Source organism: Coregonus lavaretus (assembly GCF_964263955.1).
Source record: "Coregonus lavaretus genome assembly, contig: HAP1_SCAFFOLD_2391, whole genome shotgun sequence".
Taxonomy (NCBI): Eukaryota; Metazoa; Chordata; class Actinopteri; order Salmoniformes; family Salmonidae; genus Coregonus; species Coregonus lavaretus.
The window spans coordinates 13,214-40,501 of NW_028157558.1; the positions used below are offsets into that span (position 1 = coordinate 13,214).

Sequence of the window (27,288 nt, forward strand, 5' to 3'; positions counted from 1 at the left end):
ATTCATGAATATTTACAATCATATGTTTACACACTAGAGAGATATTCTACATTGTTGCTCCAGTGTGTCTTACTGAACATGACCATGATCAGAGTGAAACATCATGTTATGTTTGACACAGGGACACTGAGGTGCCCTCATACCAAACATAAAACCCTGGATAGAGGGGCTCAGTGAATGTGGAGTGGAATGTGTACAGGTGGGTCAGTGTGTCAGAGGAGACTCTGTAGAAGGACAGAGTGCCGGCTGGCCAGTCCAGATACACTCCTACTCTGTGGGAGCTGGAGGAGGGGACGTCTATGGTAGTGGACTCATTATTGTGCCTGAAAATGTTTTTAGGGCAGAACAGACTCCAGGACTTGTCATTGTATCCAAGCCCACAGTCTCTATGCTTACCTATCCTGCTGATTCCTTTATATGTCACTCCTATGTAAGAATCGCTTCCACTCCACTCTGCCTCCCAGTAACAGCGCCCAGTCAGACCCTCTCTACAAAGCACATTTCCACGGTCCATAAATCTCTCTGGGTGATCAGGATACGGCTGCTTCATCATCCTACTACATGTCACCTTTCTGTTCTCCTCAGACAGAGATAGATATCTGTATGCTGTGTTTGGGTCCAGTGTGAGATCACAGGCATCTGATGGATGAAACCAGACACAATATTAGAAATCATCATCATTCACATTAGAACGTTAACTCACTTAATTTAGGGCCTGATCCCGACGTAGGAATTCTCAGTATTTGGTATTCAGACTTCTCTGCAGGTGTGGCTACCTCTGAATAAACGTCATCCAACAGCTGAAAACCCTCCCACTTGCTGGCCAACAGATTTTCTCGTGGAGTTTTCATTCAATGGGGTTTTTAGCGCATTTATCTTCGGCCATCCCTTTAAATACAGTGTACCTTTCAGTTAGAATGTTGTCGACAGATTCAATAGAATATATGGAGAGAATATGGAATATATATATAATATATTATTCCCATCTGCATGATGTATTGAGAACCCAGCTGGCTTTATGGACGGGGACAGTATATCCGGAGAGAGCCATGATTCCGTGAAACAGTCAAAAGTTTGGACACTCCTACTCATTCAAGGGTTTTTCTTTATTTTGACTATTTTCGACATTGTAGAATAACAGTGAAGATATCAAAACTATGAAATAACACATATGGAATCATGTAGTAACCAAAAAAGTGTTAAACAAATCAAAATATATTTTATATTTGAGATTCTTCAAAGTAGCCACCCTTTGCCTTGATGACAGCTTTGCACACTCTTGGCATTCTCTCAACCAGCTTCATGAGGTAGTCATCTGGAATGCATTTCAATTAACAGGTGTGCCTTCTTAAAAGTGAATTTGTGGAATTTCTTTCCTTCTTAATGCGTTTGAGCCAATCAGTTGTGTTGTGACAAGGTAGGGGTGGTATACAGAAGATAGCCCTATTTGGTAAAATACCAAGTCCATGTTATGGCAAGAATAGCAAAAATAAGCAAAGAGTAACAAAAGTCCATTACTTTAAGATATGAAGGTCAGTCAATCCGGAAAATGTCAAGAACTTCAAAAGGTTCTTCCAGTGCAGTTGCAAAATCCATCAAGCGCTATGATCTGGCTTTCATGAGGACCGCCAAAGGAAAGACCCAGAGTTACCTCTGCTGCAGAGGATAAGTTCATTAGAGTTACCAGCCAACTTTTGACTGGTACTGTACAATCGCCCACCTGAGCTGCATCAACCCACCCTCCAACCCCTCCTGGGACCACCCCAACCCACCCCCAACCCCTCCTGGGACCACCCCAACCCCGCCTGGGACCACCCCAACCCACCCTCCAACCCCTCCTGGGACCACCCCAACCCACCCTTCAACCCCTCCTGGGACCACCCCAACCCACCCTCCAACCCCTAATGGAATCACCCCAACCCACCCAACCTGATCTCCATGAAGTTAAATACAAAATTAAGTTGTGATACAATCTGTAAGGCACACACTTGCATGAACATGTTAGTGAATGGGCAATCTGTTGGGTAAAAAACACACTTTTATGATTTCAGCTACAGATAACCAGCTGTTTATTGTTGTTTGGCTAGCCCCATGGAACCTAGCAGTGGATAGTTCTAAATAAATTATATCTATAAAAGTTCTGATCCAATGAGGTGTGGTGGTTGCCATCTTAGTTCCAAACCTGACAACATTATATGTCTTTGCTGTAATGACAGTGGTGAATTATCATTCAGTAATAACAGTTTGGGGAACAAGGTATGAGGATACCTCTTTCCAAAACATGTCCTCCTGGTCACTCCCAGTACATATGATTAAAGGAGCCCAAGGCACCTTGATTACATAGATCACACAGAGGAGCGGTTGTGATTTTTATTAAATTATGTTTTCTAGGTGGAAGGTATACCCTGAGTATGAGATTAAAATGTATCAACTGGTGATTAGGATTGTTAGATGAACCCACTAAATTCCTGATGAACATATTCAAACCGTTCTGTATATGAGATCCACTGCTCAATACTTTCATTAAACTGTCCAACGTTTCCAACAATTACGGACATCACTCACTTCAATATTGTCCTCAACCACGGCAATGGTTTCCTCAGTCACGTGATCTTCATTCACTTCACTCACAGAAGTTTCATCCTAAATTAGCTCATTTAGCAGTTTTAATTAAAAGGTTTGTCTTCACAGTTGAATAAATGTCCTTTCCTTTAATCACTGTATGTTCCTCCCTTTTAATCACGTTGTTTTCCTGCTACGTCCGTCTCTATCAGAACTCAGGATAAGACCCAGATGCAGACAGTTCGAATCACAGATGTTGATTAACAAAACAGGGGGCAGGCAGACGATAGGTCAACGCTACCAGCTAGCAGTACTATAGCAACTAAATACAATATAATTTTAGCCAGCTACATTCGTTCGCAGCGACGCCGTTTTTCAAACAAAGTCAACACAGCAGCCATTGCTAGCTAGCCAACACTACCAGCTAGCAGTACTGTAGCAGCTAAATACAATATCTTTGTGCTAGCTAGCCAACGTTTAATTATTGCTGCGTTATGAAAGGAACTAGACACGGACACGAATTATCTGTTTTGTGTGTTAACACACTATTGGTAGTTTGTTGTAACCAAGTATTGGTGCTAAACCGTGTGTTATTGGATGCTAGCATGCTAGTTAGCTATGTCGTCATAGTTAGCTAGCTGAATAAACTAAGTTGAGTCTATTCCTTGAAACATTGAACCGCTGTAGTTTACAACAATTCTAATTTCTAAAGTGGAAGTTGGGAGAGTTTTATTCGGGTGTTTCAGTGAAACAATTATAGTTTCTGAGGTGGAAGTTGGGAGAGTTATATTTGGGAGTTGTGGTGAGGGAGGCCCCGCTCTCTCCTTTCCCAGATGTTTTGTTCATTTCATTCCGATCTCCTCTGCATTATTGTAGCCATTTGCTACAGCCTGTCAACTATGCCTCTGCCTATCCCTGCTCTCTCCTCTCCGCACAGGCTACACAAACGCCTCACACCGCGTGGCTGCTGCCTCTCTAACCTGGTGGTCCCTGCACGCACCACACACCTGGAGTTCCAGGTCTCAGGCAGCCTCTGGAACTGCCATTCTGCTGCCAACAAGGCTGACTTCATCCCAGCCTATGCTACCCTCCAGTCCCTCGACTTCCTGGCGCTGACGGAAACATGGATTACCACTGAAAACACTGCTACTCCTACTGCTCTCTCCTCGTCTGACCATGTGTTCTCGCATACCCCGAGAGCATCTGGTCAGAGGGGTGGTGGCACAGGAATCCTCATCTCTCCCAAGTGGACATTCTCAATTTTTCCCCTAGCCCATCTGTCTATCTCCTCATTTGAATTCCATGCTGTCACAGTCACTAGCCCATTTAAGCTTAATATCCTTGTCATCTATCGCCCTCCAGGTTCCCTTGGAGAGTTCATCAATGAGCTTGACGCCTTGATAAGTTCCTTTCCTGAGGATGGCTCACCCCTCATAGTTTTGGGGGATTTCAACCTCCCTACGTCTACATTTGACTCATTTCTCTCTGCCTCCTTCTTTCCACTCCTCTCCTCTTTTGACCTCACCCTCTCACCGTCCCCCCCTACTCACAAGGCAGGCAATACGCTTGACCTCATCTTTACTAGATGCTGCTCTTCTACTAATCTCACTGCAACTCCCCTCCATGTCTCCGACCACTACTTTGTATCCTTTTCTCTCTCGCTCTCCTCCAACACTACTCACTCTGCCCCTACACAGATGGTAATGCGCCGCCGCAACCTTCGCTCTCTCTCTCCCATTACTCTCTCCTCTTCCATCCTATCATCTCTTCCCTCTGCTCAATCCTTCTCCCTCCAATCTCCTGATTCTGCCTCCTCAACCCTCCTCTCCTCCCTTTCTGCATCCTTTGACTCTCTGTGTCCCCTATCCTCTCGGCCGGCTCGGTCCTCCCCTCCAGCTCCTTGGCTTGATGACTCATTGCGAGCTCACAGAACAGAGCTCCGGGCAGCTGAGCGAAAATGGAAGAAAACTAGACTCCCTGCGGACCTGGCATCTTTTCACTCCCTCCTCTCTACATTTTCTTCATCTGTTTCTGCTGCTAAGGCCACTTTCTACCACTCTAAATTCCAAGCATCTGCCTCTAACCCTAGGAAGCTCTTTGCCACATTCTCCTCCCTGCTGAATCCTCCCCCCCCCCCCCCCCCCCCTCTCTGTGGATGACTTCGTCAACCACTTTGAAAAGAAGGTTGACGACATCCGATCCTCGTTTGTTAAGTCTAATGACACTACTGGTCCTGCTCACACTGCCCTACCCTATGCTTTGACTTCTTTCTCCCCTCTCTCTCCAGATAAAATCTCGCGACTTGTGACTGCAGGCCGCCCAACAACCTGCCCGCTTGACCCCATCCCCTCCTCTCTTCTCCAGACCATCTCCGGTGACCTTCTCCCCTACCTCACCTCGCTGATCAACTCATCCTTGACCGCTGGCTATGTCCCTTCCGTCTTCAAGAGAGCGAGAGTTGCACCCCTTCTCAAAAAACCAACACTCGATCCCTCTGATGTCAACAACTACAGACCAGTATCCCTTCTTTCTTTTCTTTCCAAAACTATTGAGCGTGCCGTCTTTAGCCAACTCTCTTGCTATCTCTCTCAGAATGACCTTCTTGATCCAAACCAGTCAGGTTTCAGGACTGGTCATTCAACTGAGACTGCTCTTCTCTGTGTCACGGAGGCTCTCCGCACTGCTAAAGCTAACTCTCTCTCCTCTGCTCTTGTCCTTCTAGACCTGTCTGCTGCCTTTGATACTGTGAACCATCAGATCCTCCTCTCAACCCTCTCCGAGCTGGGCATCTCCGGCGCGGCTCACTCTTGGATTGCGTCCTACCTGACCGGTCGCTCCTACCAAGTGGCGTGGCGAGAAGCTGTCTCCGCACCACGTGCTCTCACCACTGGTGTCCCCCAGGGCTCAGTTCTAGGCCCTCTCCTATTCTCGCTATACACCAAGTCACTTGGCTCTGTCATATCCTCACATGGCCTCTCCTATCATTGCTACGCTGACGATACACAACTAATCTTCTCCTTTCCCCCTTCTGATAACCAGGTGGCGAATCGCATCTCTGCATGTCTGGCAGACATATCAGTATGGATGACGGATCACCACCTCAAGCTGAACCTTGGCAAGACGGAGCTGCTCTTCTTCCCGGGGAAGGACTGCCCGTTCCATGATCTCGCCATCACGGTTGACAACTCCGTTGTGTCCTCCTCCCAGAGTGCGAAGAGCCTTGGCGTGACCCTGGACAACACCATGTCTTTCTCCGCTAACATCAAGGCGGTGACCCGATCCTGCAGGTTCATGCTCTACAACATTCGGAGAGTACGACCCTGCCTTACACAGGAAGCGGCACAGGTCCTAATCCAGGCACTTGTCATCTCCCGTCTGGATTACTGCAACTCGCTGTTGGCTGGGCTCCCTGCCTGTGCCATTAAACCCCTACAACTCATCCAGAATGCCGCAGCCCGTCTGTTGTTCAACCTTCCCAAGTTCTCTCACGTCACCCCGCTCCTCCGCACACTCCACTGGCTTCCAGTTGAAGCTCGCATCTGTTACAAGACCATGGTGCTTGCCTATGGAGCTGTGAGGGGAACGGCACCTCCGTACCTTCAGGCTCTGATCAGTCCCTACACCCAAACGAGGGCATTGCGTTCATCCACCTCTAGTCTGCTGGCTCCCCTTCCTCTGCGGAAGTATAGTTCCCGCTCAGCCCAGTCAAAACTGTTCGCTGCTCTGGCTCCCCAATGGTGGAACAAGCTCCCTCACGACGCCAGGACAGCGGAGTCACTCACCACCTTCCGGAGACATTTGAAACCCCACCTCTTTAAGGAATAGGATAAAGTAATCCTTCTACCCCGCCCCCCCCCCCTAAAAATAAATAAATTGTAAAGTGGTTATCCCACTGGCTATAGGGTGAATGCACCAATTTGTAAGTCGCTCTGGATAAGAGCGTCTGCTAAATGACGTGAATGTAAATGTAATGTAAATGTCAAGGGCAGGCAGAGGTCGGTAATCCAGGGCAGAGTCAGTAAGGTACAGAACGGCAGGTAGGTTCAGGGTCAGGGCAGGCAGAGTGGTCAACACCGTAAAAACTAGAAAAACTGGGGCTAGAGAGAAACAGGAGTATGAGAAAGAGGAGACAGAAGGCTGTGAGACAGAGGTTTAATCATTGATACATGAAAAGTGAATACGGAGGGTGCGGGGCAACAGAAGACGAACAGCAGAGGGGCTATGGATCTAAAAGATAGGGATAGGGCCGATAAAAAACGGGGGCAACGTTTGTGGGACTTCACCCGAAGGGGCAGATACCAAGTGGACAGCCATACCCTCTGCCCAAGACGATAACGGGGAGCCGGGGTCCGGTGGCGCTCCGTCTGTCGTCGATACCTGGAGGTGGTCTTGAGAAGAGCAGACCGGACTCTCTTCCAGGTACGGCGACAGCGGCGGACGAACATCTGGGCCGAGGGTATGTTGACCTCTTCTTCTTGCTCAGGGAAGAGCGGGGGCTGATAACCCATCGAACACTCGAAGGCGAGAGACCAGGGGCTGAGTAGGGGAGGGTGTTGCGTGCGTATTTTACCCACATGAGTTGCTGGTGGAGGACAGGCTGGCCGACGACCCAATGAAGGTGCAGAATGCCTTCCAGAACCGGGATGAGAACTGAGGACCACGGTCGGAGACCGTGTCCACCGGAAGATCATGGATCCGGAAGACGTGGTGCTACATGAGCCGGGCTGTCTCCTTGGCAGAGGGTAGCTTGGGGAGGGGAATGAAATGGGTGGCTTTGGAAAACCTGTCCACCACCGTGAGGATAGTGGTGTTGCCATCAGACAGAGGGAGACCAGTGACGAAGTCCAGGGATATATGTGACCAGGGACGGTGAGGGACAGGAAGAGGTTGAAGGAGGCCAGCCAGAGCTTGCTGAGGAGTCTTATTCTGTGCACAGACAGTTCAGGCGGCGATGAAAGTGGAGACGTCAGGGACCATGGTGTGGAGACGTGGAGACGTCAGGGACCACCAAAAGTGTTGTCACACAAAGGCCAGGGACCGACGGGAGCCAGGCAAGCCTGGAGGAATGAGCCCATTCAAAGACCAGGGAGCGGGCAGCGTCGGGGTCCGGCTGGGAACGCAGAGCCTCAGGGACCTGGTTCTCTATTCCCCAGATGAGTGTAGCCAACAGACACAAGGTAGGAAGGATGGTCTCAGGGTCCGAGGGTGTAGCAGCGGGGCTATAGCAGCGTGAAAGCGCATCCGGCTTAACATTCTTGGACCCCTGGCGGTAGGAGATGGTAAAGTTAAACCGGGTGAACAGCAGGGCCCATCGAGCTTGCCTGGAGTTGAGACACTTGGCGGTGCGGAGATATTCCAGGTTCTTGTGATCCGCCTCCACTCCTCCAATGCCATATTCACCGTGAGTAGTTCTCGATTCCCCACATCATAATTCCTCTCCATGGAGTTAAGACGATGGGAGAAGAAGGCGCAGGGATGGAGCTTAAGGTCCAGGGCAGAACGCTGGGACAGGACTCCGACATCCGAAGCGTCTACCTCCACCACGAACTGACGGGACGGGTCCGGATGGATTAATATGGGAGCTATGGTGAAGCTGTGTTTAAGGTCCAGGAACGCCCGGTCAGCAGCTGGGGACCACGTGAACAGGACCTTGGGAGAGGTCAGTGCTGAAAGGGGGGAATTCAGGGTGCTGTAACCAGGGTGCTGTAACCAGGGTGATGTAACCAGGGTGCTGTAACCCCAGATAAAACTGCGATAGAAATGAGCAAATCCTAAGAAGCGTTGCAGCTGCACTCTGGATGTGGGTTGGGGCCAATCCACCACCGCTCTCACCTTTCCGGGATCCATCTGCACATTACCAGCAGCGATGATTTATCCAAGGAAGGAGATGGTGGAGCGATGGAATTCGCATTTTCCTGCTTTGTCAATAAAGCTGGTTCTCCAGGAGCCGCTGGAAGACCTGTGGACGTGGAGAACGTGTTCTTGAGCTGAGCGGGAAAAGACGAGGATGTCGTCGAGGTAGACAAACACGAACCGGTTCAACATGTCGCGGAGAATGTCGTTAACCAGGGCCTGGAACACAGAAGGAGCGTTGGTCAGACTGAATGGCATCACCAGGTATTCGTAGTGTCCGCTAGCAGTGTTGAAGGCTGTCTTCCACTCGTCACCTTCCCGTATCCGCAGCAGATGGTAGAAGTTCCGCAGCTCTAACTTAGAGAAAATAGTGGCCCCCTGGAGTGGCTTGAATGCCGAGGCGATTAGTGGTAGCGGGTAGCGGTTCTTAACCGTGATGTCATTAAGGCCTCGGTAGTTGATGCACGGACACAGGGTTTTGTCCCTCTTCTCCAAAAAGAAGAAACCTGCGCCGGTGGGAGAGGCAGAAGGACGGATACACCCTGCAGCCAGGAAGTCCTCGATGTACGTCTCCATAGCCTTGGTCTCCGGACCCGACAGTGAATACAGCCGTCCCTGGGGTGGTGTAGTGCCCGGGAGAAGGTCGATCCCGCAGTCATAGTTTCGATGCGAAGCGAAGTGGCCCGGACCTTGCTGAAAACCTCCCGGAGGTCCTGGTACTCCGCAGGAATGACGGAGAGGTCCGAGGCTTCTTCCGAGCACACAGGAAGATGTCCGGGGCAGGCGGCGCCGACTTCAGGCAATGGGTGTGGCAGAACGGGCTCCAGCCCATGATAGCACCAGCAGTTGTTGTGGAAAATAATCACTTTACTTTATTAAAAATCTAAGTTCTTCCAGAGTTTTTGTAGAATCAAGATTTGACTTTATTTCAATTCAACAAAGCCTGTGCTGTTCTGCAGAGTAGCCCACTTTTCTCTCTCTCTCTTCCCCAGCTATACAGTCCCATTCACATCACTTCTAGCTCAAAATCCCTCCCTCTTCAGTTTCCCGCTCTCTATCACTCCGCCCACTTCCTTTGTCTACAAAGGCGGCTAAATTCGACTTTCATTCAGTTCAGAATCAATAGTAATACAATCAATCAATCCCTTATCTTGCAAAAACACTTATGTTTAGTTTAAACTCTGTTCAACCCCGGCTCTCCCGGGCTTGACCTGAAGACTGATTGTTGGACATGACAGGTCCATACTTAATCTTTCAAACATACACAAACCCCACCCCATCATGCTGTAATCAATCAAGACGATAGCCAAGGAGAGACAAAGATTTAGCCTGAACTCTGTTCAACCCTGGCCGCTCTTTCCACTTTGTTTGAGGAGAGAGGCAAAAGGCCACAGTCTGGTTTCAGTCTCTGATGAAGTAGGACAGCCATGGATTTAAGTAAGAACGAGCAATTCGACCCGAGGTCAGATTCCCACTTCACACACACACAGTGAAATGACCCAATTAAGTTATTGCCTAGCAACAGAGAATTCTAACTATATTTTCGTGATTAACTCAGTTTTATCTCATAGTCCACTAAAAAATCTACCTCACAGTTCAGTTGATAAGGGAATTGTGTCGCTGGAGCCAAGAAAACCCCAATACCACGGGAACCTGAGGAGACTTGATGAGCTGCATTCCCTGACACTCGCGGGTTGATAGGAGGATTAGTGTGGGTGACTCTGCCTATAGAGTGCCCATCCAGCTCTCTAAGGTCCATGGGAATGGAGAGGGGCTGAGTGGGGATGCCCAGATCTGACACCAGGGTAGCGTCCATGAAACTCTCATCGGCCCCAGAGGTCTGATTCCGGGGACTTCTGGGATTCCTCGGATGCGAGGTGGGATCATTGGGCGAGTGGGACCGGAATCAGACCTCTTCTCCCTCCTACATTCCCATAGCTTCCCATCGATCCGGATGGTCAAGGCAATGAGTGAGTCGAGATCCGTAGGCAGCTCCCGGACTGTGAACTCGTCTTTAACCTCCTCCAATAATCCATGAAAGAACGTGTCGAACAGGGATTCAGGTTCCAGGCACTCTCGGAAGCCAATGTGCGGAAATCAACTTCATAGTCCGCTACACTGCGGGAGTCTTCACGAAGCTGGAGTAACTTCCGGGCAGCCTCTCTCCCAAACCTTTTTCACCTCAGCCACAAACTCCTCCATACTGAAGCACACGGCAGATTGCTGTTCCCACACCACCGTAGCCCAGGCGAGAGCCTTCCCGGACATTATGAGGTGCGCTATCTTCGAGCAGTCCGAGGGGAAGGACGAGGGCTGCAGCTCGAAGATGTGGAAACACTGGGAGAGAAATGCCCGACAGGTTCCTGACTCTCCAGCGAAGCGTTGCGGAGGAGGTAAGCGAGGTTTTCGGGAATCCGGGGTGGCCTGGAGAGTCGCGCTGCTGACAACGGAGTTACTGAGGGGCTGGAAGGTTACTGTCATGGCCGGCTGCCTAACAGATAATCAGCGGAATTGCTCCAGCAATGTTTTCAAGACACGGTCATGGCGTTCCGCCAAGGTCTGGAATCCTTCCATAAGACCTCAAAGTAACTTCTCGTGCCTCCCAATGGTGGCTCCTTGGGAGGAGACGGCGTGGCGGAGCTGGTCCGAGTCTGCTGGGTCAGTCATGGCCAGTTCGCACAATCAGAACTCAGGATAAGACCCAGATGCAGACCGTTCGAATCACAGATGTTTCATAACAAAACAGGGGGCAGGCAGACGACAGGTCAAGGGTGTGTGTGTGTCCCCAGTGTTTGTGTCCAGTGTGTGTGTGTGTCCAGTGTGTGTGTGTGTCCAGTGTGTATGTGTGTCCAGTCTGTGTTGTGTGTCCAGTGTGAGTGTGTCCAGTGTGTGTGTCAAGAGTTTGTGTGTTTGTGTCCAGTATATGAGTTCGGTATATGTGTGTATGTGTGTGTTTCCAGTGTGTGTGTCCAGTGTGTCTGTGTGTTTCCAGTGTGTGTATGTGTCCAGTGTGTGTGTATGTGTGTGTGTCTGTGTGTGTGTGTGTGTGTGTGTGTTCAGTCAGTGTGTGTGTGTGTCGAGTGTGTCTGTGTCCAGTGTGTGTGTGTGTGTTTCCAGTGTGTGTGTGTGTGTGTGTGTGTGTGTCCAGTCAGTGTGTGTGTCCAGTGTGTGTGTGTGTGTGTGTGTGTGTGTGTGTGTGTGTTTCCAGTGTGTGTGTGTGTGTGTGTGTGTGTGTGTGTCCAGTGTGTGTGTGTTTGTCCAGTGTGCGTGTGTGTCCAGTGTGTGTGTATGGGTGTGTGTATGGGTGTGTTTTCAGTGTGTGTGTGTGTCCAGTGTGTACGTGTGTGTGTGTGTTCAGTGTGTGTGTCCAGTGTCTGTGCGTGTGTGTGTGTGTATGAGTGTGTGTGTCCTGTGTGTGTGTGTGTGTGTGTGTGTGTGTGTGTGTGTTCAGTGTGTGTGTCCAGTGTGTGTGTGTGTTTAGTGTGTGTGTGTTCAGTGTGTTTGTGTCCAGTGTGTGTGTGTGTCCAGTGTGTATGTGTGTCCGTGTGTCCAGTGTGTGTGTGTGTCCAGTGTGTGTGTGTGTGTCAGTGTTTCCATGGTTATTATTTACAGGGACACTGAGGAGTCAACATCATAAACCCCACCTGAACCCCAGGTGTTCAGGTGGGTCAGTGTGTCAGAGGAGACTCTGTAGAAGGACAGAGTGCCGGCTGGCCAGTCTAGATACACTCCTATTCTGTGGGAGCTGGAGGAGGGGACGTCTATGGTAGTGGACTTATTATTGTGCCAGGCAGAGTAACTGTTGTCAGAGCAGATCAGACTCCAGGACTTGTCATTGTGTCCAAGCCAACAGTCACTACCCCTTCCTCTCCTGCTGATTCCTTTATATGCCACTCCTATATCAACCCTGCTCCCACTCCACTCTATAATGTATGGTAATATAAAATGCACTTATTCCCATTAATTAACACACACACATCCTGAACACACACACACACACACACACACACTGAACACACACACACACACACACACACACACACACACACACAACACACACACACACACACTGAACACACACACACACATCCTGAACATACACACACACACAGGACACACACACACACACACACACACACACACACACAAACACACACACACACACTGAACACACACACACACATCCTGAACATACACACACACACAGGACACACACACACACACACACACACACACACACACACAAACACACACACACACACTGAACACACACATACACATCCTGAACATACACACACACACAGGACACACACACACACATCCTGAACACACACACACACCCTGAACACACACACACACACACACACCTGTATGCATGCAAGCATGAACACACACCCACACACAAACACACATTTCTAATGTAACAGGAATACGCCACACACATACACAGACACACACATTGTCAAAGCAACTCTTTGTAAACTTTGGTGTCCCTGATTTCTGCTTCTGTAGAACTACAGTTAATATTTACAGTTTTTTACAATCACTTTTTCACTAATTTCAGAACCTTCACGTAATTTTTTTTCAAAACTCTAGACACAAAACTCACAACCAATGATCAAAATGCAAATTTTTCTAAACTCTAACACTTTTTTTCAATTGCTTGGATACAATACACATAACACTAAGATCATTTGTTCATTTAACAAAAATCACCTGTTCAATATGACACAACTTAACATCAAAGTACTACTATTTCAAAAGGCAATTCACACATTACATTTCAGATGAGTGTCTATTCATTTCATTACAATTATTGTAGATGCTAAGCTACAGGACTGTTTTGCTAGCACAGACTGGAACATGTTCCGGGATTCTTCAGACAGCATTGAGGAGTACACCACATCAGTCACTGGCTTCATCAATAAGTGCATCGATGATGTCGTCCCCACAGTGACCGTACGTACATACCCCAACCAGAAGCCATGGATTACAGGAAACATCCGCACTGAGCTAAAGGGTTGAGCTGCCGCTTTCAAGGAACGGGACTCTAACCCGGACGCTTATAAGAAATCCCGCTATGACCTCCGACGAATCATCAAACAGGCAAAGAGTCAATACAGGTCTAAGATTGAATCATACTACACTGGCTCTGACGCTCGTCGGATGTGGCAGGGCTTGAAAACTATTACAGACTACAAAGGGAAGCACAGCCGCGAGCTGCCCAGTGACACAAGCCTACCAGACGAGCTAAACCACTTCTATGCTCGCTTCGAGGCAAGCAACACTGAAGCATGCACGAGAGCACCAGCTGTTCCGGACGACTATGTGATCACGCTCTCCGTAGCCGATGTGAGTAAGACTTTTAAGCAGGTCAACATTCACAAGGCCGCAGGGCCAGACGGATTACCAGGACGTGTACTCCGAGCATGTGCTGACCAACTGGCAAGTGTCTTCACTGACATTTTCAACATGTCCCTGACTGAGTCTGTAATACCAACATGTTTCAAGCAGACCACCATAGTCCCCGTGCCCAAGAACTCTAAGATAACCTGCCTAAATGACTACCGACCCGTAGCACTGACGTCTGTAGCCATGAAGTGCTTTGAAAGACTGGTCATGGCTCACATCAACAGCATAATCCCAGAAACCCTAGACCCACTCCAATTTGCATACCGCCCCAACAGATCCACAGATGATGCAATCTCTATGGCACTCCACACTGCCCTTTCCCACCTGGACAAGAGGAACACCTACGTGAGAATGCTATTCATTGACTACAGCTCAGCATTCAACACCATAGTGCCCTCTAAGCTCATCACTAAGCTAAGGATCCTGGGACTAAACACCTCCCTCTGCAACTGGATCCTGGACTTCCTGACGGGCCGCCCCCAGGTGGTAAGGGTAGGTAACAACACATCTGCCACACTGATCCTCAACACGGGGGCCCCTCAGGGGTGCGTGCTCAGTCCCCTCCTGTACTCTCTGTTCACCCATGACTGCATGGCCAGGCACGACTCCAACATCATCATTAAGTTTGCCGACGACACAACAGTGGTAGGCCTGATCACCGACAACGATGAGACAGCCTATAGGGAGGAGGTCAGAGATCTGGCCGTGTGGTGCCAGGACAACAACCTCTCCCTCAACGTGACCAAGACAAAGGAGATGATTGTGGACTACAGGAAAAAAAAGAGGACTGAGCACGCCCCCATTCTCATCGACGGGGCTGTAGTGGAACAGGTTGAGAGCTTCAAGTTCCTTGGTGTCCACATCACCAACGAACTATCATGGTCCAAACACACCAAGACAGTCGTGAAGAGGGCACGACAAAGCCTATTCCCCCTCAGGAGACTAAAAAGATTTGGCATGGGTCCTCAGATCCTCAAAAAATTCTACAGCTGCACCATCGAGAGCATCCTGACTGGTTGCAACACCGCCTGGTATGGCAACTGCTTGGCCTCTGACCGCAAGGCACTACAGAGGGTAGTGCGTACGGCCCAGTACATCACTGGGGCAAAGCTCCCTGCCATCCAGGACCTCTATACCAGGCGGTGTCAGAGGAAGGCCCTCAAAATTGTCAAAGACTCCAGCCACCCTAGTCATAGACTGTTCTCTCTGCTACCGCACGGCAAGCGGTACCGGAGTGCCAAGTCTAGGTCCAAAAGACTTCTCAACAGCTTCTACCCCCAAGCCATAAGACTCCTGAACAGCTAATCATGGCTACCCGGACTATTTGCACTGCCCCCCCACCCCATCCTTTTTACGCTGCTGCTACTCTGTTAAGTATTTATGCATAGTCACTTTAACTCTACCCACATGTACATATTACCTCAACTACCTCAACTAGCCGGTGCCCCCGCACATTGACTATGCAACGGTACCCCCCTGTATATATAGCCTCCCTACTGTCACTTTATTTTACTGTATATATAGCCTCCCTACTGTCACTTTATTTTACTTCTGCTCTTTTTTTCTCAACACTTTTTTGTTGTTGTTTTATTCTTACTTTTTTGTTTAAAATAAATGCACTGTTGGTTAAGGGCTGTAAGTAAGCATTTCACTGTAATGTCTGCACCTGTTGTATTCGGCGCATGTGACCAATAACATTTGATTTGATTTGATTTGATCCAACTATCAATTGATACAACTGCTCAAAATGATAATTAACTGTTGCATTACTCTTAATGCATAGTTGTATGGAAACAGACAAACAATATGCCATGTTTAGATCATGAAAGTTTCAAGATAACGAGATTCATTGTGACCAATTAGCGTGGAGCATGAACCAATTAGACTACATTATTTATGGATGTAATATTTCATCATCATTCTTTATCAGACACCGTTTCTATGGTCCCATGTACCACCTTTTCAGACTATTTACAGTATTGACAGTACTGCACTGTATGGATGCAGGCCCTTGTAATTGCTTGACCAATTCTGCCAACTCATTACTGATGAGTTCACATTGTGGAACGAGTATATAAAGAATTGATTGGGATCCACTTGCAACAACATAGCGATACGTACTGTAACATGGAGCCGGCAGGTGATCCAGGTCACAATAGAGGTCAAGCAGTGGTGGGAGGAAGATTAGGAAGACGTGTTGGTCAAAGGAATGGCAGGGGACAAGTACCCCTTCTGAGAGGGGGTCATGGGGGAACGTGGTAGAGGACAAGGCCACGGACCAAGACAGCGGCAGCAACAGCAAAGAGTGTCCAATGAAATCTGAGCAATAGTTGTAGACCATGTCATAAATCATGGCATGACAATGACTGAGGCGGCTACAATGATACAACCAAACCTCAGAAGGTCAACCGTGGCCTCAATAATCAGAACTTTCTGCAATGAGAACCGGTAAGTCGTCAGCATGCACTAAACATTATGCTACTCTCAATTGTCAAATGACTGCATACCAATGTGTATCACAGAGTAGGTGATGTGACCAAGTTTCTTCTTACTGTAATGTTCCCTGTAGAATTGAGACTAGGCCAAATATGGGAGGCAGAGGCAAAATTCTGACTGACCAACAAGAGCAGGCTGTGGTCGATTTGGTTCGGGCCAGAAATTATATTCGCCTTACAGAAATTCGCCAGCATATCTTGGACAATGAAGACATGTTTAACAATGTGGAATCCATAAGTTTGCCGACTATTGCACGCATGCTGAAAAGGCACCAGGTGTCTTTAAAACAACTATACCGTGTGCCTTTTGAAAGAAATGCAGACAGAGTGAAGCAAATGAGGACTGAGTATGTTCAGGTATGTTCAGTTTCAAGATGGCTGTTGTAATAAAATTCCCTAATACTGTAATTCTACATTGTACAGTAATCAGATAAATATCTTTCCAAAATGTATTTTTAGAGGGTGATGGAGCTGGATGCTGATGACAACCATCACAAATGCATATATTTGGATGAGGCAGGCTTTAACCTGGCCAAGACAAGGAGGAGAGGTCGGAATTTCATTGGCCAGCGGGCAACCATCCAAGTACCTGGACAACGTGGGGCCAACATTACCATGTGTGCGGCTATAACAGAAGATGGTGTGGTGGGACGCATACCTCGTATTGGATCATATAATGCAGCTCTCCTTGTAATCTTCCTTGATGAGCTCGATGAGGTCTGTAGAGCTGATGGCGTGACCTATGTCATTGTGTGGGATAATGTCAGGTTCCACCATGCTCATATGGTGCAAGCATGGTTTCAGGCCCATGCACAATTTACCACCCTGTATTTACCCCCGTACTCTCTTTTCCTTAACCCGATTGAGGAATTTTTCTCCACATGGAGATGGAAGGTTTATGATAGGTGCCCTCATGAACAAGTCACTCTTCTCCAGGCCATGGATGACGCATGCAATGACATCACGGCAGACCAGTGTCAGGCCTAGATTCGCCCGAAGGTTTTTTCCAAGATGTTTGGCTAATGAAAACATCCATTGTGATGTAGATGAGAACCTGTGGCCAAAAATCCACAAGACAGAGTTGATGAAAATGTAGAAGTACAGACATCACTCCTATGCTTTTCTTTTTACAGTACAAGCAAGTTGAAGAACACTGCATTTGATGTTTTACAGTACTGTATTGTTTTTCATCAATATATTTCTGATTTTGTTCAATGATTCCACTGTGTCTGTAGTATTCTCTCTACTACTGCAGTACTTTTACAGGGATGTATTTACATGTAGTACCATAATGAAACATGTATCACCTATTTTGTACTACAATATTTCATGATTGTACGAACAATGACACAGTGAAACTATCGGTTGCTTGTGTGTGGGTGATCTAAATTAACGTTTCATTGGTATTTCACAATACATTTGTTTTTTGAACCAATGATTGTGCAAGTGCAAGATTTCTTTAAAGATATGAATGCACAATGCAATGTTTTGAACATTGGACAGCCTGTGTAACAAGTGATGACCGTTTTGAGTTTTGTGTCTAGAGTTTTGAAAAATGACGTCAAGGTTCTGAAATTAGTGCCAAAGTGATTGTAAAAAACTGTAATATGACCAAGTAAGTAATGATGGTGGTCTTTGACTTTGACTTCACTTGAAGTAATACTTATTCTTAGTCATATTCTTCCCAGCAGTCAACACTCACATTTTCTAAGTCCAGGTTTCATTGTGTTCTCTCCACCATGTTCCACACTGTAGCGGAAAGCAGAAGAACAGACAGTCATTGAGGGATGATGTCTCACACACACACACACACAGTCAGCATAAAACTTTGTGTGTGTCCAGTGTGTGTTTGTTTGTGTGTGTTTGTGTGTCCAGTATGTGTGTGTGTGTGTCCAGTGTGTGTGTGTCCAGTGTGTTTAGGTCCAGTGTGTGTGTGTCTGAGTCCAGTGTGTGTGTTTATGTTTGTGTCCAGTGTGTGTGTGTGTCCAGTGTGTGTGTGTGTGTGTGTGTCCAGCGTGTGTGTGTGTGTGTCCAGGTCCAGTGTGTGTGTTTGTGTGTCCAGTTTTGTGTGTGTGTCCAGTTTGTGTGTGAGTGTCCAGTGTGTGTGAGTGTGTGTCCAGTGTGTGTGTGTGTGTGTGTGTCCAGCGTGTTTGTCTGTGTGTGTGTCCAGCGTGTGTGTGTGTGTGGGTCCAGTGTGTGTGTATGGGTCAAGTTTGTGTGTGTGTGTCCAGTTTGTGTGTGTGTGTCCAGTGTGTTTGTGTGTGTGTGTGTGTGTATGTGTGTGTGTGTGTTTCCAGTGTGTGTGTGCCCAATGTGTGTGTCCAGTGTGTTTGTGTCCAGTGTGTGTGTGTGTGTGTCCTTTGTGTGTGTGTGTGTGTGTGTGTGTGTCCAGTGTATGTGTGTGTGTGTGTGTCCAGTGTGTGTGTGTGTGTGTGTGTGTCCAGTGTGTGTGTGTGTCCAGTGTTTGTGTGTGTGTGTGTGTGTGTGTGTGTCCAGTGTGTGTGTGTGTGTGTGTGTGTGTATGTGTGTGTGTGTGTGTGTGTGTGTGTCCAGTGTGTGTGTGCGTGTCCAGTGTGTGTAGGTCCAGTGTGTGTGTTTGTGAATGTCCAGTGTGTGTGTGTCCAGTGTCTGTGTGTGTGTGTTCAGTGTGTGTGTGTCCAGTGTGTGTGTGTGTGTGTGGGTCCAGTGTGTGTGTTTGTGTGTCCAGTGTGTATGTGTGTGTTTCCAGTGTGTGTGTGTGTGTCCAGTGTGTGTGTGTGTGTGTGTGTGTGTGTGTGTGTGTGTGTGTGTGTGTGTGTGTGTGTGTGTGTGTGTGTGTGTGTGTGTGTGTGTGTGTCCAGTGTGTGTGAGCGTGTCCAGTGTGTGTAGGTCAAGTGTGTGTGTGTGTGTGTGTGTGTGTGTGTGTGTGTGTGGGTCCAGTGTGTGGGTCCAGTGTGTGTACATTATGTGTCTCCAGTTCGTGTGTGTGTGTGTCCAGTGTACGTGTCCAGTGTGTGTGTGTGTGTGTGTGTGTGTCCAGTGTGTTTGGGTCCAGTGTGTGTTTGTGTGTGTGTGTGTGTTTATGTGTGTGTGGGTCCAGTGTGTGTGTCTGTGTCCAGTGTGTGTGTCCAGTGTGTGTGTGTGTGTGTCCAGTGTGTGTGTGTGTTTGTGTGTGTGTGTGTTTGTCTGTGTCCAATGTGTGTGTGTGTGTGTGTGTGTGTGTGTGTGTGTGTGTCCAGTGTGTGTGTGTTTCCAGTGTTTGTGTCCAGTGTGTGTGTGTTTGTGTGTCCAGTGTGTGTGTGTGTGTTTGTGTGTGTGTGTGTTTGTCTGTGTCCAATGTGTGTGTGTGTGTGTGTGTGTGTGTGTGTGTGTGTGTGTGTGTGTGTGTGTGTGTGTCCAGTGTGTGTGTGTGTGTCCACACACACTGGACAAACACAGACAAACACACACTGGACACACACACACACTGGACACACACACACTGGACACACACTGGACACACAAACATACTGGACACACACACACACACACTGGACACACACACTGGACACACACACTGGACCCACACACACACACACACACACAGTCTTTATATAATTTAGTCCAAGTGGTGGTCAGAATGTTTGTCTTAACTAGCCTGATAACTCCAACATGTCTGATATGAACATTGCCATAAACCCTCTACATACTTGAGTTTCTCCAGTCTGCAGTGTGGATCCTCCAGTCCAGCAGAGAGCAGTCTGACTCCTGAGTCTCCTGGGTGATTGTAGCTCAGGTCCAGCTCTCTCAGGTGTGAGGGGTATGACTTCAGAGCTGAGACCAGAGCAGCACAGCCTTCCTCTGTGACTAGACAGCCTGACAGCCTGCAAAGAGTCAAATCATATTAAAACCACACTGCTATTCTTTGGTGGTCAAAATAGTGGCAGTATATTTTTTCAACATATTCAGATATATCAGTGTCCTGAAACTTGACATATCTATTCATAAATGAATGTATCATTATTAGAAATTACCATAATATTGCTTGTAGAGACAAAAATGTATAGTACGAATATTTGAGTAGACTGACCAGAGGAGTTTAAAAAGCAGTATCAGTCAAAAGACAGACAGTGAGGTATCAGATTTAGATTGTATTGAGTATCCAGTCCAAACCATATCTATTTTGACAGTGAAGCTAACATTTTAAATGTGGCTCTATACTCCAGCATTTTGGAATTGAGATCAAATGTTTTATATGAGGTGACAATATATTATGTTACCTTTTATTTTAGGGTATTTTCATACATATCTGTTTCACCGTTTAGAAATGAAAGCACTTTATGTATCTAGTCCCCCCATTTGAAGAAGTCATAAGATTTCTGACAAATTAACTTACAGTGTATTAAAGTAGTCAAAAGTTTAGTATTTGGTCCCAAACTCATTGGTTGCATTTGCAGTTTGTTTTGGTTGTGTTTTGGGTTATGTTTTGTCCGATAGTAACTGAATGGTGGATGATGACTGGATTAATCTTCTGTCTAAGTGAGTAGATAACATGTTTCTAAACACTACTAAATTAATTAAATTAATTAAGAAAAATCATGAATGAATCATGAACAATTATGAATGAGAAAGTTACAGAGGCTACAACAAAACATGCTAACCTCTCACCATTACCAATAACAGAGGGGGTATGATCCTTGTTCCTCTGTAACTTTCTCATTCATCATCATTCACGATTCATTCATTATTATTCATAATCATGGTAGCATCCACATGAATGTAGAAGTGTTCAGAAACATCTTCTATTCTTACTGACAACACAAGTGAAGTGACTCCAAAATGACAGGACATTATTCACCATTCAGTTTCTATTGGGGAAAACATCATCCAAAACACAACCAAAACAAACTGAAAAAGCATTCAACAAGTTTGTAGAATCACAAGCTTGATGTAATCACTGCGGGTAAGGAATATGGGACCAAATACTAAACTTATGACTACTTTAATACCATAAAATTGAATATGTCCAAATCACCTAATATGAAACATTCTATCTCAAATCCAAATTGCTGGAGCATAGCGCCAAATAAAAACTGTAAGCTTCACTGTCCAAACACACATGGTGTGGACTATGTGTGCCTGGTAAACACATGTGGATCTGGTGAACAGTTATCACTTGTTGACCAACTACAGGAAGACTGACCTCAGAGTCTCAAGTTTACAGTGGGGATTCCCCAGTCCAGCAGAGAGCAGCTTCACTCCTGAATCCTTCAGGTCATTGTTACTCAGGTCCAGCTCTCTCAGGTGTGAGGGGTTTGACTTCAGAGCTGAGACCAGAGAAGCACAGCCTTCCTCTGTGACTAGACAGCGTGACAGTCTGCAAAAGTAAAATCATATTAAAATCACACTGCTATTCTTTGGTGTGAAAATATATTCTTGCAACAATTTCAGATACATCAGTGTCCTGAAACCTGCCAAATCTATTCATATATGTATATATACACACTACTACCAGTCAAACGTTTGGACACACCTACACATTCAAGGGTTTTTATTTATTTTTACTATTTTTTACATTGTAGAATAATAGTGAAGACATCAAAACTATGAAATAACACATATGGAATCATGTAGTAACCAAAGAAGTCAAATCCAAATATATTTTATATTTCAGATTCTTCAAATAGCCTCCCTTTGCCTTGATGACAGCTTTGCACACTCTTGGCATTCTCTCAACCAGCTTCATGAGGTAGTCACCTGGAATGCATTTCAATTAACAGGTGTGCCTTCTTAAAAGTTAATTTGTGGAATTTCTTTCCTTCCTAATGCGTTTGAGCCAATCAGTTGTGTTGTGACAAGGTAGGGTGGGTATACAGAAGATAGCCCTATTTGGTAAAAGACCCAGTCCATATTATGGCAATAACAGCTCAAATAAGCAAAGAGAGACAACAGTCCTTCATTACTTTAAGACATGAAGGTCAGTTAATACGGAACATTTCAAGAACTTTGAATGTTTTTTCAAGTGCAGTCGCAAAAAACATCAAGCGCTATGATGAAACTGGCTCTCATGAGGACCGTCACAGGAATGGAAGACCCAAAGTTACCTCTGCTGTAGAGGATAAGTTCATTAGAGTTACCAGCCTCAGAAATTGCAGCCCAAATAAATGCTTCACAGAGTTCAAGTCACAGACACATCTCAACATCAACTGTTCAAAGGGGACTGTGTGAATCAGGCTTTCATGGTTGAATTGCTGCAAAGAAATCACTACTAAAGGACACCAATAAGAAGAAGAGTCCTGCTTGGGCCAAGAAACACGAGCAATGGACATTACACCGGTGGACATTTGTCCTTTGGTCTGGAATCCAAATTGGAGATTTTTGGTTCCATCCGCCGTGTCTTTGTGAGAAGCGGTGTGGGTGAACGGATGATCTCCGCATGTGTAGTTCCCACCGTAAAGCATGGAGGAGGAGGTGTTATGGTGTGGGGGTGCTTTGCTGGTGACACTGTCTGTGATTTATTGAGAATTCAAGGCACACTTAGCGAACATGGCTACCACAGCATTCTGCAGCGATACGCCATCCCATCTGGTTTGGGCTTAGTGGAACTATCATTTGTTTTTCAACAGGACAATGACCCAACACACTTCCAGGCTGTGTAAGGGCTATTTGACCAATAAGGAGAGGGATTGAGTGCTGCATCAGATGACCTGGCCTCCATAATCACCCGACCTCAACCCAATTGAGATGGTTTGGAATGAGTCGGACGGCAGAGTGAAGGAAAAGCAGCCAACAAGTGCTCAGCATATGTGGGAACTCTTTTAAGACTGTTGGACATGCATTCCAGGTGACTACCTCATGAAGCTGGTTGAGAGAATGCCAAGAGTGTGCAAAGTTGTCATCAAGGCAAAGGGTAGCTATTTGAAGAATTTCAAACATAAAATATATTTTGATTGGTTTAACACTTGTTTGGTTACTACATGTTTCCATACTTGTTATTTCATAGTTTTGATGTCTTCACTGTTATTCTACAATGTAAAAATGTTTTTTTTTTAAATAAGAAAAATAAAGAAAACCGTTGAATGAGTCCAAACTTTTGACTGGTACTGTATATAAATGAATTAATGTATCATTTTTAACAGTAGATAACATGTTTCTAAACACTACTAAATTAAAATGTGTGTGTGTGTGTGTGTCCAGTGTGTGTATGTGTGTGTGTGTGTGTGTGTGTGTGTGTGTGTGTGTGTGTGTGTGTGTGTGTGTGTGTGTGTGTGTGTGTGTGTGTGTGTGTGTGCCCAGTGTGTGTGTGTCCAGTGTGTGTGTGTCCAATGTGTTCATTGAGTGAAACAGGAATACTGACCTCAGAGTATCCAGTTTACAGTGGGGATTCCCCAGTCCAGCAGAGAGCAGCTTCACTCCTGAATCCTTCAGGTCATTGTTACTCAGATCCAGCTCTCTCAGGTGTGAGGGGTTTGACTTCAGAGCTGAGACCAGAGATGCACAGCCTTCCTCTGTGAATAGACAGCCTGACAGCCTGCAAAGAGTCAAATCATATTAAAACCACACTGCTATTCTTTGGTGTTGAGTAATTTCCTTTCTGTGAGTACATAACATGTTTCTAAACACTACTAAAGTAATCATGATGATGCCATGATTGAGAAAGATCATGAATGAATCATGTATAATAGTGAGTGAGAAAGTTACAGAGGCTACAACAAAACATGCTAACCTCTCACCATTACCTTTAAAAAAAAGGTGACATTCTGTATTGTTGCCTAATATGAAACATTTTATCTCAAATCCAAAATGCTGGAGCATAGCACCAAATTTTAAACTGTAAGTTTCACTGTCCAAACACATATGGTGTGGACTATGTGTGCCTGGTAAACACATGTGGATCTGGTGAACAGTTATCACTTGTTGACCAACTACAGGAATACTGACCTCAGAGTCTCCAGTTTACAGTGGGGATTCCCCAGGACAGCAGAGAGCAGCTTCACTCCTGAATCCTTCAGGTCATTGTTACTCAGATCCAGCTCTCTCAGGTGTGAGGGGTTTGACTTCAGAGCTGAGACCAGAGAAGCACAGCCTTCCTTTGTGAGTCCACAGAATGACAGCCTGCAAAGAGATCATCATGATTTCACAAACACACTGTTAATTTAACACCAGTAGTGTAGAAGGACAATGGCAGATGCATTTGGTTTATTCTCTTAAACAACATATAGATTCATCTTCTGTCTCCTAGAATTGTATGGTCATATTGTTATACTAATGTGAACACCAATGCACCGATTCAGTACGTTTTTCAATGTAATACTATATATTATATACATATTATAATACATATATTTCTCTAAACTGAATATTTCTTCCTGATGATTAGTACTTAAATGTCATTTTATGTACTCACTGAGCAGCTCTGGAGGCTTTGACCATTGGCAGCAGCCTCAGAAGACCTTCCTCTGATCTGGAGTATTTCTTCGGGTCAAACACATCCAGCTCCTTTTCTGAAGTCAGCAACACAAAGACCAGAGCTGACAACTGTGCAGGTGACAGTTTGGCTTCTGAGAGACTTCCTGATCTCAGGTAGCTTTGGATCTCCTCCACTAGAGAATGGTCATTCAGTTCATTCAGACAGTGGAACAGATTGATGCACCTCTCTGGAGAGGGATTCTCCCTGATCTTCTCCTTGATGTACTTGACTGTTTTTTCATGGCTCTGTGAGCTGCTTCTTGTCTTTGTCAGTAGACCTCGTAAGTGCTTCTGATTGGACTCCAGTGAGAGGCCCAGAAGGAAGCGGAGGAAAAGGTCAAGGTTTCCTGTCTCACTTTGTAAGGCTTTATCCACAGCACTCTTGTAGAAAGTAACTTCAGGCTTGTCTCTGAACAGCACAAAAAAGTATTTGGACAATGATTGAGGTTCATCCATTAGATTTTCATTGTTGTTTATGAATGAGAGGAACACATATACAGCAGCCAGAAACTCCTGAATGCTCAGATGGACGAAGCAGTACACCTTGTCCTGGTACAGCCCACATTCCTCTTTAAAGAGCTGTGTGCACAATCCTGAGTACACTGAGGCTTCATTGACATCAATGCCAGCCTCGATCAGGTCTTCTTCATAGAAAATCAGATTGCCCTTCACAAGCTGTTGAAAAGCCAGTTTTCCCAGTGACAGAACGCTCTCTTTATTCCAGTGTGGACCTGTCTCTTCTTTCCCAAGATACTTTTCATTCTTCTGTTTGGTATGAAACACCACAAGGTGTGAGTACATCTCAGTCAGGTTCTTGGGCATCTCTTCTCTCTTGTGTTTCAACATGTGTTCAAGGACTATTGCAGAAATCCAACAGAAGACTGGAATATGGCACATGATGTGGAGGCTCCTTGATGTCTTTATGTGTGAGATGATTCTGCTGGCCAGGTCCTCATCACTGAATCTCTTCCTGAAGTACTCCTCCTTCTGTGGGTCATTGAACCCTCGTACCTCTGTCACTTGGTCAACACACCCTGAAGGGATCATATTGGTTGCTGCAGGTCGGGTAGTTATCCAGAGGAGAGCAGAGGGAAGCAGATTTCCCTTGATGAGATTTGTCAGCAGAACATCCACTGAGGTTGACTCTGTGACGTCCCAACAGATCTTGTTCTTCTGGAAGTCTAGGGGCAGTCGGCACTCATCCAGACCATCAAAGATGAACAGAACTTTGTACTTGTCGTAGTTGGAGATTCTTGATTCTTTGGTTTCCTTTGAGAAGTGATTGAGAAGTTCAATCAAAGTGTGTTTTTCCCATTTCATCAAATTCAGCTCCCGAAAAGGGAATGAAAATACAAATTGGACATCCTGATTTGCTTTTCCTTCAGCCCAGTCCAGAATGAACTTCTGCACAGAGACTGTTTTTCCAATGCCAGCGACTCCCTTTGTCAGCACAGTTCTGATAAGTTTGTCTTGTCCAGTTAAGGGTTTGAAGACATCGTTACATTTGATTGCAGTCTCTGGTCTTGCTTGTTTCCTGGTTGTTGTCTCAATCTGTCTCAGCTCATGTTCATTATTGACCTCTCCTGTTCCACCCTCTGTGATGTAGAGCTCTGTGTAGATCTTATTGAGAAGTGTTGGGTTTCCTTGTTTAGCGATCCCCTCAAATACACATTGAAACTTCTTCTTTAGATTAGATTTGAGTTCACGTTGGCAAATCACAACAAGCTCATCTGAATGAAGAAATAACACAGAGGATATTAATATTAAGTCTGTTTTAATGCATAAAGTATTGTGGGACTGTGTTTTAAAGTTTGAAGAGGTCACTGATTTATCATTATTGGTATTATTGATGGTATTATTAATGTTCTCTCTCTCTCTCTCTCTCTCTCTCTCTCTCTCTCTCTCTCTCTCTCTCTCTCTCTTCCTCTTCTCTGTCTAAATTAATCAACACAACACATTCTGCTGCTACTTGACAAGGTCACTAGGTGTTGTGTTAAGGATGCTACAATATCATTGAGTTACACAGCTACTTTATCTGTACTTTAGCTACAGCTTTTAAATGTTTGTTATAAAACAGCATTCAACATGAGGCAGACAGCTCTTACTTTTCTCCAGTGTGTCAGCAAGCTCTTTCTGGTTCATTTTCCTCAGGACGTGCAGTGTGATCTTCAGAGCCCCCTCTCTGGCACTGCTCTCCTGCTTCTCATCTTCAGCATTCACCACTTCCTTATCCTGCTTCTGACTCTCAAAGCCTTCTGGGAGTTCTGGACTAAGAATCCTCTTGAACCTCTTCAGCTCGTTCTTCACAAATGTCATAATATTCTCTTCAAGCAACTGAAATAAATCAAGTAAATAAGTTAAGCTGGAGACAAAATGCTATCTCATTAACACATTAATTAATGATTGACAGATCAACTTTACTTGAGGTTAATAAAAACAAATGTACATAACAGGACCACATACACTGAATATGGAGGCCAGGTCTGTTTGATGACTCTGGGAAGACTGACCACTGAGAATCTTTGACTCTGATCTCTCC

General features: G+C 45.9%; 1 protein-coding gene across 1 annotated transcript; it reads right to left on the reverse strand.

The window, feature by feature from the left end:
- LOC311125258 (NLR family CARD domain-containing protein 3-like) lies at nucleotides 1–26,707 on the reverse strand (the record flags this gene model as incomplete). The annotated part of the gene is made up of 7 exons (XM_084199309.1): nucleotides 1–639; nucleotides 18,025–18,071; nucleotides 19,991–20,164; nucleotides 21,484–21,657; nucleotides 23,106–23,128; nucleotides 24,705–26,479; nucleotides 26,701–26,707. 7 exons carry the CDS (start codon nucleotides 26,705–26,707, stop codon nucleotides 107–109), a joined length of 2,733 nt encoding a protein of 910 aa, XP_084055435.1. The 3' UTR covers nucleotides 1–106.
- Between the last annotated feature and the right edge of the window lie 581 nt (nucleotides 26,708–27,288).